The 11912-nt window shown below is 51.0% G+C and overlaps 1 protein-coding gene across 5 annotated transcripts in view; it reads left to right on the forward strand.

The window, feature by feature from the left end:
- The first annotated feature begins 3991 nt into the window (after nucleotides 1-3991).
- The window catches only part of LOC126570797 (eye-specific diacylglycerol kinase-like), a 25058-nt gene continuing 17137 nt past the window's right edge, over nucleotides 3992-11912 (forward strand). Inside the window, exons 1-3 of one of the 5 annotated variants that reach the window (XM_050228838.1) lie at nucleotides 3992-4165; nucleotides 8810-9200; nucleotides 9303-11299. In XM_050228838.1, the coding sequence (XP_050084795.1) occupies nucleotides 9111-9200; nucleotides 9303-11299 (2087 nt within the window). In that variant the 5' untranslated portion in view covers nucleotides 3992-4165; nucleotides 8810-9110. Of the gene's footprint in view, nucleotides 4166-4799; nucleotides 4992-5077; nucleotides 5149-8809; nucleotides 9201-9302; nucleotides 11300-11912 lie in introns of those variants that run through there. The other 4 variants (XM_050228921.1, XM_050229185.1, XM_050229008.1 and 1 more) reach the window with 4 other exon arrangements.

Raw genomic sequence — 11912 nt, forward strand, 5'->3', positions numbered from 1 at the left:
TTTTTTTTTTGTGCCGTCTGGCTAGACAGAGATATACAGAGAGAGAGAGAGAGAGAGAGAGAGCGAGATAGAAAAAGAGAAAAAGAGAAAGAGAGAGGGTAGTGTTTAACGGAGCCATTTGTTTGATTTCAATGAGATACAGAGAGAGAGAGAGAGAGAGAGAGAGAGATCTGTTATAGCCGTGCCCGTGTCAAGGCGCGGGCCAATAATGCCAATAGGAGTAACCGTTAGTAGAGCTGTTAGTATAGGTAGCGAAGGTATCGCACCTTCTCTCCACTGTAGAGCGCACTCAGTAGTTCAGGCTCGTTCATCTAGCCGTCGACGCCGCCGTCGCCCCCTTCCCTCCATTTTGACAGAGCTTCCCGTCTACACAGGCGACAGGGCCGGGATCGGGATCAGGCCGAGAAGAGCCCGCATTTAGCGGTGGGGTCCGCTGTCAGGTGATGCGCCAGACGGCACCTGGCCCAGCCCAGGCAGTATAACAGGCGGTTCAGTCCAAGTCGTTGGCCTGGAATATAAATGGCGACACAAATGTGTTATCCTTATGACTTTTCGATACTATCACCCTTGAAAAAATCCTGTAAAATTTTCAAGCCATTCTGTTAATGATTACCCAAGTTACTGCCGTTCAAGTGACGCCACCCTTTTTTGTGAAGAAAAATCATGGATTCGAAGCAATTGTCGTCACAAGTCGAAGAAAACCATGGACAAACTCAACGAATTGAGTTACGCTTTTTTTTTCCCCATCAAATAATGACCATAATCCATGCTTTAAATCCATGATTTTTCTTTGCAAAAAAGGTAGCGTTACTTGAACGCCAGTAACTTGGGTAATTAATGAACAGAATGACTTGAAAATTTTACAGCATTTTCTTGACGGTTGGTAGTACCGACAAGTCATAAGGATAAAAAATTTGTGTCGCCATTTATATTTCAGGCCAACGACTGATTGAACCGACTGTTAGCTTCTACTAGAGCAAGGCAGCAGCAGCAGCAGCAGCAGGATTCTAAGGAACAGTAGAAATCTAGTAGCAGATAGGCGTACTTATAGTAGTAGTAGTAGTAGTAGTAGTACCGGTAAGTAGTAGTAACCAAGCAGTACGGGAGACCAGGTGATATAGAAACGTGGGCTGGCTGAACGTCCCGGTCCGCACAAACTCCACAGCGACCGCTGGTGCGGTCGAGCCCAACACCTAGACTAAGCTCTAAGTAGACGTCGCTGTCCCCGATGTGTGGCAGCGGTAGCAGCAGCAGCAGCAGCGGCTGTAACTAAGCAATCAGTATAGCTAGCAGCAGTTAGAAGTAGTAGCAGTGCAGGCAAAGGTAGCTATAGCAGGCGGGGGAGGGGGGGGGGGGTTCGTTCCGAACTCCACCCCAATCCCTTCCTTTTTTTTTTTTTTTAATTTTTTTGTACATAGATGACGATACAGCTGAGCTGAATCTGTAGAATCTCGATCGCCCTCCAGCGGCGGCTCGTTGTAAACGCAAAACACAACAGGCCGTTCAGTGTAGCGCTGTCCGTCAGACGAAGAGAAGCACGGTGCTCGGCCGTCTGGTGCCTCGCAAAAATGATAAATCGGCAACAACGTCCACGGCAGCAGCAGCAGCAGCAGCAGCAGCAGGCAGCGAGAGCTGTCTGTCTGCCTGGCTGTTGTAACGCAGAGCACAGATCCAATCGGAATGACGGAGCCCGTGCAGCCATTTTAGATACGAGAAAGAGAGCGAGAGAGAGAGAGAGCGAGAAGGAGAGGGAGAGAGAGAGAGAGAGAGAGAGAGAGAGAGAGAAAGAGAGAATTTCAAGAGGATAAATGAGCCGATCATCCCGGTGCCCCCTTATAGCAGAGGGCCTTTTATGTACGTGTATGTATGTGTGTATGTGTGCGTGTGTTGTATGTGTGTGTTTGTAGAGAGTATGTTGTAGTAGTCGAGCCGAGTGTAGTGCTCGAGCTCACTCCGTCAGACAGCCGTGACACGCTTTTACCTGGCGGGAAATTATGATGGAATAAACAAAGCCACAGAACGTTTTCCCATAGATTCAGCAAGCAAACATTCGGTCCGTTATGCCGCCCGAGAACCGTCCTCACTGGTTTGGTGTAGTTAACCACTGAGCATCTGTTTCACACATCCGAACCACAATGGGGCCACAAGAGGGGTGGGGTGGGTTTCCATTGCAGCGCTGCATCACATCACCGGGTCTTCAGGGCCATCTTTCCCTGTTGGCCACAATGGGCACATGCCCAAATCCGTGCGAGTTTGGATTTGGCTTGAATTTTAATTCAAAGGCAACGGAAATCAAAGTAGATTCCCGGATTTTGCACAACGCAATTTCTGAGCTTTGCATTCTCAACTTTCGTGAACTAATTGACTTAACAGAGAAGATATTCAGTCGAATGGAAGTTAGTGCAATCCAAATGAAATATCACATCCTGGATTTTTCTAAACTTCCTAGAATGTTCCATATCATTAAATTTACGATTCTTGCGATGGTGTATCCGAAAACCTGATCTTATCAAGAGTATTGTGTAAAATGTTTTGATCAACCGAAGCAAAACTGACAAACTTATAGATATGTGAACGCTACTTTGAAGAACGTTTTCAAAGTCGGTGCCCATCCAGTGCCGTAAAAAATACTGGACTGATTGATTTGAAATTTTCAACACATAATCTATACACTCTTTGCCAGGTAACCCAGTCGAGATTTCGTGAAAATTGTTGATACTGTTTTTTAAAACAAAGCTTTAACAATCGTGTTTTTAGGCAACATGACGCAAAAAAGCATCACTTTTTGGACTTTAAAAATCTGCCAAAAATCGAAAAATAGGAAAATTAACAAAAACTCTCCGGGGCTACCTAGATAAACTTATTATCTTTCAAATGAGTATCGATTTGCATTTTTCCGATGACCCATCACGTTGCTACGATGGGCACTGTTTTTGGTGCGATTCAAAAGACTTGACCCTTAAGCCATAAGCGACGAACCCCGGGTTTGATCATTGTGAGCACTTTTCATCAACTTCTAAAATCTGGCACATCGAAAAATTGGAAATTCAAACAAAACTCAACGGGACTACTACTGGGTTAACTTATAATCTATCAAAATAATATCGATTTGTATTTTTCCGATGACGCATCACGCATCTACGATGGGCACCGGAAATTACCTTTTCGCAGACGCGACCTTCATAAATGGGATGCCAGTGGATGAAGTTTCGGTTTTATAAAACTTTCCCAAAAAGAACGAAATATTCTTCATAAGTTGCAGTTTAATATGCCACGCACATGAAAAGGTGAAGGGGAAGGATACGTCATAAAAAATCTTCTAAAATGAGCCTTTGTTTAGGCAGAAATTGCCGAACCCCCCCCCGTAAAACACTCATTAATATCAATATTGGATATTCATTTCATTTCGTAGTTACAAAATGTTCTAAATGATCATATCTATAACCAACTACAAGCAAAAAAAAAACCTGTAAAAATTTACATTTATTGCCTATGAGAAACCAAAGAAATTTTGAAAAGGAAGAAGCTGGACAATGGTGCCCCAAAGTTACTATCGGTAGATGACGGCCCCGGGTGTCTTGTGTGGTCGAACGGTCGAGCACTACTAGCCGGCGGTACGATCAGTTCCTCCACCGTGAGTCATAGTGCTGGGAAAGGGTAGCGAGCGAACAGCTGTTCGGCCACTCTCACGCTCACTCTCGCTGCGGCTGCGCCTTACCCGCTGGTTTGTATGCCATATCTACTAGGGGACCACTACAATCCAAGAGAGAGAGAGAGAGAGATCTTGAGAGAGTGTGCCACAGATAGACATAAAGAGAGAGAGAGAGTGAACGAAGAAGAAAAGATTGTGTTGCTGCGCATCCGCGTCAGAGAGCGAGAGAGAGAGAGAGAGTCGCCATTACCGACTATCGAGCGTACTAACATCGCTACATTCCGGTGCGTTCAGTCTAGTAGCGGTCCGCCACCTGTGCTCGTGACGGGTTCCTGGGCGGACGCAAACGGTGCTGCGGGCTGGCCAACCAACCGCCTGCCCACACCTAGATTCTGGGTCTTGTTTAGGGGCGCTTGAACGCACGCATTTCGCTGCTTCGGTGCCCTCGGAAGGCGTTCAGCAATTATCATCAGCAATACGAGCAACACGAGCAACGTTGTGTGCGGACAGAAGGTCTTTACTTGTTCCTCAGGCTCCCAGTATCTATTCAAACATATCTGTCAGTGCAGTCCACACCCTGATCGACCCCATCCGCATCCCAGTCGCACCGCCTCACCACCAAAAAAAGGGAAGACTCACACTCGCGCCATCTTTCACTCTCTCTCTCTCTCTCTCTCTCTCTCTCTCTCTCTCTCTCTCTATCTCTCTCTATTTATCTCTCTCTCTCTTTATCTCTCTCTCTCTCTCTTTATCTCTTTTTGTTTATTTTATTTGTCTCTTTCTCTATCTCTATCTATTTCATTCGTTGTTTCCTTGTTCGAGAAAAGTCCTCTAAAATATCCTGAGAGAGAGAGGAGAGAGAAAGAAGAGAAAGAGAGTGCTCAGCATTTGGTCCTGGCTATAAATATGCCAAATTGGCAAAACATCCGCGATGGAAACAATGAATTCACCAAAGGGAACAAGTGATAAAAAAAAAAGGAGACTAGGGATGGGGTGCAGGGTTGGTGGGGGGGGGGGGGACAATGACGAGAGAAAGCGAGAGAGAGAGAGAGAGAGAGAGCGAGAGCGAAACGCTTGTGGCTGTGTTGGCGAACGTGCGGTTAACGGTAACGGCGCACCCGTCTTCGACGACTGGCGCCAGTTCGCAGTTTGTTTTGGCGGCTGCCAAACCCAGCAGCGCCGCTCCGTCAGCAGCGCGTGCCACCGTACGCAAGGGGCTTGGACCGTCGAGGGCCCTCGAGAAGGTACCTTCTTCCACGCCACGCCACGCCACGCCACGCAAGGTCTCTCGGTCAGGACGCGCAGCCTTCCGGTTTCGTCCCGTGGCGCCTCGCAACTAGTTAGTGTTCGTCTGTTCGTGGTGTGCTCCTGCGTGTGTGCGTGCGTGCGTGCGTGCGTGCGTGCGTGCGTGCGTACAATGGAACCTCTGGGCCGCCTTCGCGGGGCTTTTCACATGGGAAGGTGCCAATCCTTCCCCGTGCCAAAGCCGCACAGTGGTCCGTGCCGTGAGCCGTGCTAGATGCTAGATGGCCTGTGTGATGTGTGTGCTGGTGTGCTGGACGGCGGGGGGGAGGGAGGGGGGGGGGGAGGGTTGAAGGGTTGGTTCGGCGAATCACCACCACACCGTACGTCATCGTCATTGAGTACTCGGCTCCATTGGATGGTTGGTTCCGTCGCCCGACCGTGACCGCGAGATGAAACAACCGGAACTGGAACGGACACGGACAGGGACTCCAAAGCCTGGCCAACCGAGCACCCGACACTCCAACCAACAACAACCAAAAAGTAGAAACCATCCAAGGCTGTGTGTGCTTGCTGTGTGTTTCACCGAGGAAGGCTGTGTGTATGGGTGTGTGTATGGGTGTGTGTGTGTGTGTGTGTGTGTGTATGCATTGTTTTCACAATGGGCCTGCCCTGCCCAGCCACCCCAGTTGACCCCAGCGCGACAAAACGCCAAACAAAGATTCTCGTTCTTCAATCCTCTCCCCTTTTACTCTCTCTCTCTCTCTCTCTCTCTCTCTCTCTCTCTCTCTCTCTCTCTCTCTCTCTCCCTGTAAATTTGGTACGTGCATGTGTGGGCGTTCGTGCGCACACGCGTGTATGTGTTCGCGGGTCGATGTACGTGTGGGGTTTTTTGTTTTTTTTTTGGGAGGGGGGGGGGGCGGGGGCGGGGGGGTGGAAAGGGTTACCGGACCGGAGTACACGGACCGGGAAACGCCGTGGAGCCGTTCCGTCCTGGACAGCCTTTCCTCGCCACCTATTTCATCCCTAATCCCCCAGTCACCACCCCCACCTCAATCATCCCCACGTGGAGGTTTTTCCGTTTTTCTTTTTTCTTTCTCTTTTTCCCCCTGCATTGCATTGTTTCTCTCGTGCGGGCGTGCCACACGCCCGCACCTTCGCTTCGTGTACGTGTTTTGTCCTCTTTCACGCCCCCTCACCCCCCCCCCCCCCCATCCCCCCGGGTGGGCCCATGTGTAGACGTGGTATGCGCGCAAACGCGGAACGGTCGAAGGGCACTGCTTCGCCTTTCGCTGCCCTCACATTGCCCCCATAAAAACAACCCTCAATCGCTTCCCCCATTATACGCACCCCCCCCCCCACCCCCCCCCCCCCCTACCAAAAAAAAAACGGTGGAGGTGGCACGTTTGCCAAATCGACCAAAACATTCTAACAGGGGAGGTAAGGAGGGTGCCTCTGCAACAACAACAACAACAACAGCAACAGCAGCGCACAACAATGAGGTGCAGCACGATGCATCCGAATCCGGTGGTGTGTGTCTCGTGTGTTAGAGTGTGCAGGACTACAATCAATCGCGCGCGCCACCATTCAACCTTGCGCGATCAAACCGCACGTCAGCTCGCATCCTAGGACAGTGTACAGCCTCCCATTGTCATCATCATCATCATCATCCCTCATCATCATCCCTCGTCAGCAAGCCTCATCAACAACACCAACTAGAAAAACGAAAAACCGCGCTAGGACGCTTCGCAAAAGCAATTAGTGCGCATTAGCGTCACAAGCACGAGAAGGGCGGGGGGGGGGGGGGGGGGGGGGGGGGGAAATCGGTCAAGCTCGGTGTTCTACTTCGCAAGGCGCGCGCGCACGTATGTGTAGGTGTGTGTGTGCGCCGCATGGATGATTCATTAACCGAAACGGGAATCATCAATCGATTCGTAAAACGATTAGCCACGGACCCGCCTAGCGCTGCTGTTACTCTTGTTGTTGTTGTTGTTGTTGTTCTGTGTTCCATTATTAACTTGGTTCCCTCCCTCCCCCCCCCCCCCCCCGGTGCCTCCGTTTCGCGCGAAAAACAAAAGCCCTCAACACCCGCAGAACACAACACGCGGGCCCAGGCGGGGTTGAATCACGCAAAGGGGTGAAGGGTGGTGGTGCAATGCCGCCTTCTGGCGCCGCTCTTCAGCTCCTGTGCACTTCAGGTGCACTGGCGTCGGGGCGGGGTGCAATCGATTGCACAGCTTCATCGGGCCGGTAGTGGTGTACTACAGGGTGTACCGTAAAGATGAAAAAAAATGAGAAAACCCTTTCCCAAAATTTAAAGCCATTTTTGTAGGGTTTCGAGTGTGTTTAAAAATATTTTAATTGACTCTATATTTCATTGTTTATCAAAAACAAACAAAAGTAGTGGATTGTTGTCGGTCTGCATTCCTCAAATTTCTTTCATTTAATTTCTCCAAGCGGTTACGAATTCGAGAGCAGCCTTCGGTAACATTAGGTGTCCAACTTAGAAGACCAGGGTTTGAGGATAAACGATTTCAGCGAGCCAACCGTGTATGGTGTGACGGATTCGCAGGTCTTAGGCCGAACAAACGCCCCATATTGAATAGCCACCACAATTTAATTCAGGACCGCTTGGGAGGGCATAAATCTTTCGACCAAAAGTTCATGTTCTTCTTTAACCATATTTGAGACCATTTAGACGTATGGTTGCTGAAACTCAACATTTTCTGGAGTGTCAAAGTTTGCTTTAATCGATGGTAAAATGTGTTCCTTCAAAAAAGTGATACAAACATCAATATTCATTTTTTTTAAAACATATATGAGGACGGACGAGCCGCATGTTTATCAATATTCATTTTAATATGGGATTTTATGAAAACTGGAGGCATTTTTTGAAACCATTAGAGACAATTTTGCTCCCAACATCATTATTCCAGCGGGGATCTTGAGAGTGGACTTGAATTTTATGTTCTCGGAAACATTCTTAGTCTTTAGGGGGGGCGATATGAACTTATTCGTGCGGGAATTCGTTGCTGGATCAATCGTGATAAAGTGTTTCATCAGAAAACACGACGACCAGTTTCTTCGTCTTTAAAACTGCCAACATATGCATCGAACGCACATATCGCAAGTTGTTTTATCCTTCCAACTATTAAATTACGCCTCACCTCAGCTCTAGAGGTTGCTTTTAGGTCATATTTCGCCAACCGATGCATGGAGGATCTTGTGATATTCCTCTCTATTGCAAGCTTGCGCATGGATTGCACTGGATTTCACTTAACTTTTGCTCTCGCCGATCTTAACACTTTTTCAGTGCGCTCAGATCGTTGTCGAACGCTAACGTTTTTCTTTGACCTTGGTCCTTTATGAATAGAACGTTTAAGTCCTGTAAACAATGCCAAGATTAAATCCGAGAACCGCTTTTATTTCTATGAGATTTTTCTTGCGCGCGAAGCAAACTCGACACCTGTCGCCTTTGAGTACATTTTTCCGAACAAACATCTTTTCCACGAGTACTTTTTATGCATCATTTGATAGATATGAGTCTCCCGAATACACCAATACCCCATAATGCCATGCTGGTGTTAGAAAGAAAAAAAAACCAAAAACTCCAAAACAGAGCCATTGCAAACATTCTCATTTTTTTTTATGGTACACCCTGTACCCCTTATGCCCTTGCCCGGTGTGTGCCCTAGAACACAGCGATGGCGATCCTTCAAACACAAAACAAAACCAACAACAACAACAACAACAACATGCCAATCCCCGGGCACCGGAATGCACTTCGGGTGCACTTGGGGGTTGCACTCGCTTCCACTGGTGCACTCCCCTCCCCCCCCCCCTTAAAGCACCAGGAAACTTCTCTTCACCTGACACGCCATCTCACGTTCTTCACTCAATTTCCACTCCGCTTAGGTAGGTAGCAGCAGTGTAAGGAAGCTCCCAAGTCAGCTCCAGAACAGTGTAACCGTGTGTGCGGTGTCTGCGTGTGCGTGCGCGCGCGCGCGCGCGCCCGAGTGAGTGTTTGTTAATCGTGAACGAAGAGTGCGCGGGCACAGAGGGCGGGGGGGGGGGGGGGGGGGAAGGGCGCAAAACGGAAAGGATGGCAGCGCAAGGAGCGTGTCAGTGGGACCGAGCATCATCGTAGCCGCACACCTCATCATACACGCGGTGCTGAAGACGCGGTAGGGAAGGGGAGGAGGGGTAGGGGAGCGCCATGTACCGGCTACGCAACACCTTCACCCGCTCCCGGACCCCAACCGGTGAGGAGCTGAAGACGCAGAGCAGCCTTGAGGTGCCGAAACAGGTAAACAAAACAAAAAAACAAAAACAAAAAAACAAACAAACACCAAACTCACTGTGCCGCAACCTACTACTCTTCCTCCTATTATTTTTTTTTTTTGTCCAGGTCCGGTCGGCATCATTCGATGAGATACAGCTGGAGGCGCAGCGGGCCAGCCAGCTGCTGAAGGTGCAGCAACAACACCAACACCAGCACCAGTCGGTCGATGAGCCGGCGCGCGGTCTGCTACACGTGCCGCAGACCACGGTGCCCGGTCAGCGGTCGCGCAGCTTCGATCTGACCGGTTCGTCCGGTGACTCGACGACCGGCGATGGTGCTGCCCCGTCGGTGGCCTTCCTCGATGTACCGCGGCGCTTCCAGCGCCGCAAGTCCAACACCAAAACAGCCCCGCCCGCCTGTGTTCACTGCCTTTACCTGGAAGAGCAGCAACAGCAGCAACAGCAGCAACAGCAGCAACGATTATTGGGTGAAGTCAGGCGGCCAGAGCTGGCCGGTGGTCACACCTCGTCGTCCTCCGACGGTGATGACGGTCGAACGGCGGATGGGACGCTCGGTGGGGGCCAAAGTGGGCGCGGGCTGGACGGATCGCCGGCACTAGAGGACAGCCGTGGCCGAGCAGCGCGAAAGGCCGAGGCCGATGTGGCGGTGGAGGCGCAGAGTGAGACAGTGGGAGGAGGATGGGAGGAGGAGCATGGGCTAGTGGACCAGGACGAGGACAACGAAAACGCCAAGGCGAAACAGGATCACGACTCGGAGGACGCCGAGGAAGAGGAGGACGCCGAGGAGGATGCGGAGGAGGACGAGGAGGAGGAGGACGTAGACGAGGAAGAGGAAGGCGAGGAGGGCGAAGAAGAGGAACAGGAAGAGGAGGAAGAAGAGGAAGAGCAGGAGGAGCAGGAGAATACGGGAGATGTGCCACAGGAACAGCAGCAGCAGCAGCAGCAGCAGCGACGGCGACTGGAGGAACCGCAGGTGCCAAGGGATGTGCCCGGCCCGCCCGGCGACGACGATGACGAGGAAGACGAGGAGTACGACGAGGAGGAGCAAGAGCAGCAGCAGCAGCGGGTGGTCGTGGTTAGCCGGCGCTCCACCAGCCTCACACCGCTCGGTGACTTTTCCACCCTGTTCCAGCGTATGTCTTCTCGGGGGGTGCAGCAACAGCAACAGCAACAGCAACAGCAACAACAACAACAAAAGCAACAGCAGCAGCCGGCCGCTATAGCGCCACCGTGCGCCATTACCCTGACACTACCCCCACCGCCGGTACAATCGACTGCAACCGCGACCGAGCTACCCGTGCTGGAACCCGTGCTGGCGACGCATCTCAGTGAGATCGTGCTCACCATACCAGCCGCCCACCACGAGCAACATGGTCCAGCCAGTGGCAGCCAAAGCAACGGCGGCAACAGTAGCGTCGGCAGCAATAACGAACCAACGGTGACGTCACCGACGGCGGATGAAACGCACGGCACCCGGACGAGAAGACGCTCGATCTCGCGCCAGGAAGCGATCGTCATCGAGGCGACCGACGGCTCGGTCGAGAACGTGTCAGCGATGCCACCAGCTGCACAAGCGGTACAGCTGGACAGAAGGGCACCGTCACCACCACCACCACCACCACCACCACCACCACCACCAGCACCTTCCTATGCACCTGCCTCACCGCCACCGTCACCACCGACGATAGCGACCACGATGATCCTGCCCCTCGGGACCATCGGTATGGCCGCCATCGAACCGGGTGACACCGTGCACGACATCTACCTGCAGGTGCCGGATCTGAAGCGCGACCGGGCCGCCTCGGTTGACTCGTGCTTCACCAAGGTCAAGAGCGCCAAGACGGAGGAGCTGCAGCCGCCGGACGGCGACCTGACGCTTCTCACCGTCACCGGTAGTGGCGCGATCCGGTCGCGCTCGGTCGACATCGTGCTGCCGACGGAGGAGCAGGCCCGCTACAAGGCGCTCGCCCTCACCGACTCCAACAGTGGTGGGGGCGGTGGCGGTGGCGGTGCCGGTGGTGGCCCCGCCGGTGATGGTAGTGGTTGCGGCGGGGCAGCTGACGGTGTATTCGAGCAGCTCGTCAGCGCCGTTGGTGGCAAGGGGTAAGTCATCACATTAGAACACACATGCAGGACTTTTTACCCAATAGGAAAGTTTCCGGTGGCACTATCTTCATGTACATGGTATTTTTGTTCGAAAGGTGCACCTTTGCGGGACACTCAGTTCACATTTCATGACATTTGGTTCACTGGAAGCAAAGTTATGGCGGATAATGTGACTGTATGTTTCGATCGTCGGTACCAAAAAGGGAAAATCAACAAAAAAAAACCAATATAATACCAGGTCAAATTCAAGGTTTTTCAAAATCCATCAATTTGTTTTCAAATTTTTGTGAAAAACGGAAGCGCTGCTCGGCCAGTAACTGTCCCAGCGATGCAAATGAATCTTCATTTGATAGAATCAAGTCTGGAGAGTTAGTGGCAAGTGGTAATTGTTACCAACTGTGGCTTTGCACCGTGTCCTTGGCCGATATTTCGCGTGGTGGCCGTGCACTTTCATCGAGAAAAAATGGGTCAATTTTGACTTATTTGATATTTTGGTTGATTTTTTTCACAAGTCTCGGTCGATTCTGATTAATTGTTGCTTTTAATGATCATTAATAACTGCTTCATTAGTAAAGGCCAGCAATTTGATGGCTTCTAACACTGTTTTCGA

The sequence above is a fragment of the Anopheles aquasalis genome, chromosome X (genome assembly GCF_943734665.1).
Source record: "Anopheles aquasalis chromosome X, idAnoAquaMG_Q_19, whole genome shotgun sequence".
Classification (NCBI taxonomy): domain Eukaryota; kingdom Metazoa; phylum Arthropoda; class Insecta; order Diptera; family Culicidae; genus Anopheles; species Anopheles aquasalis.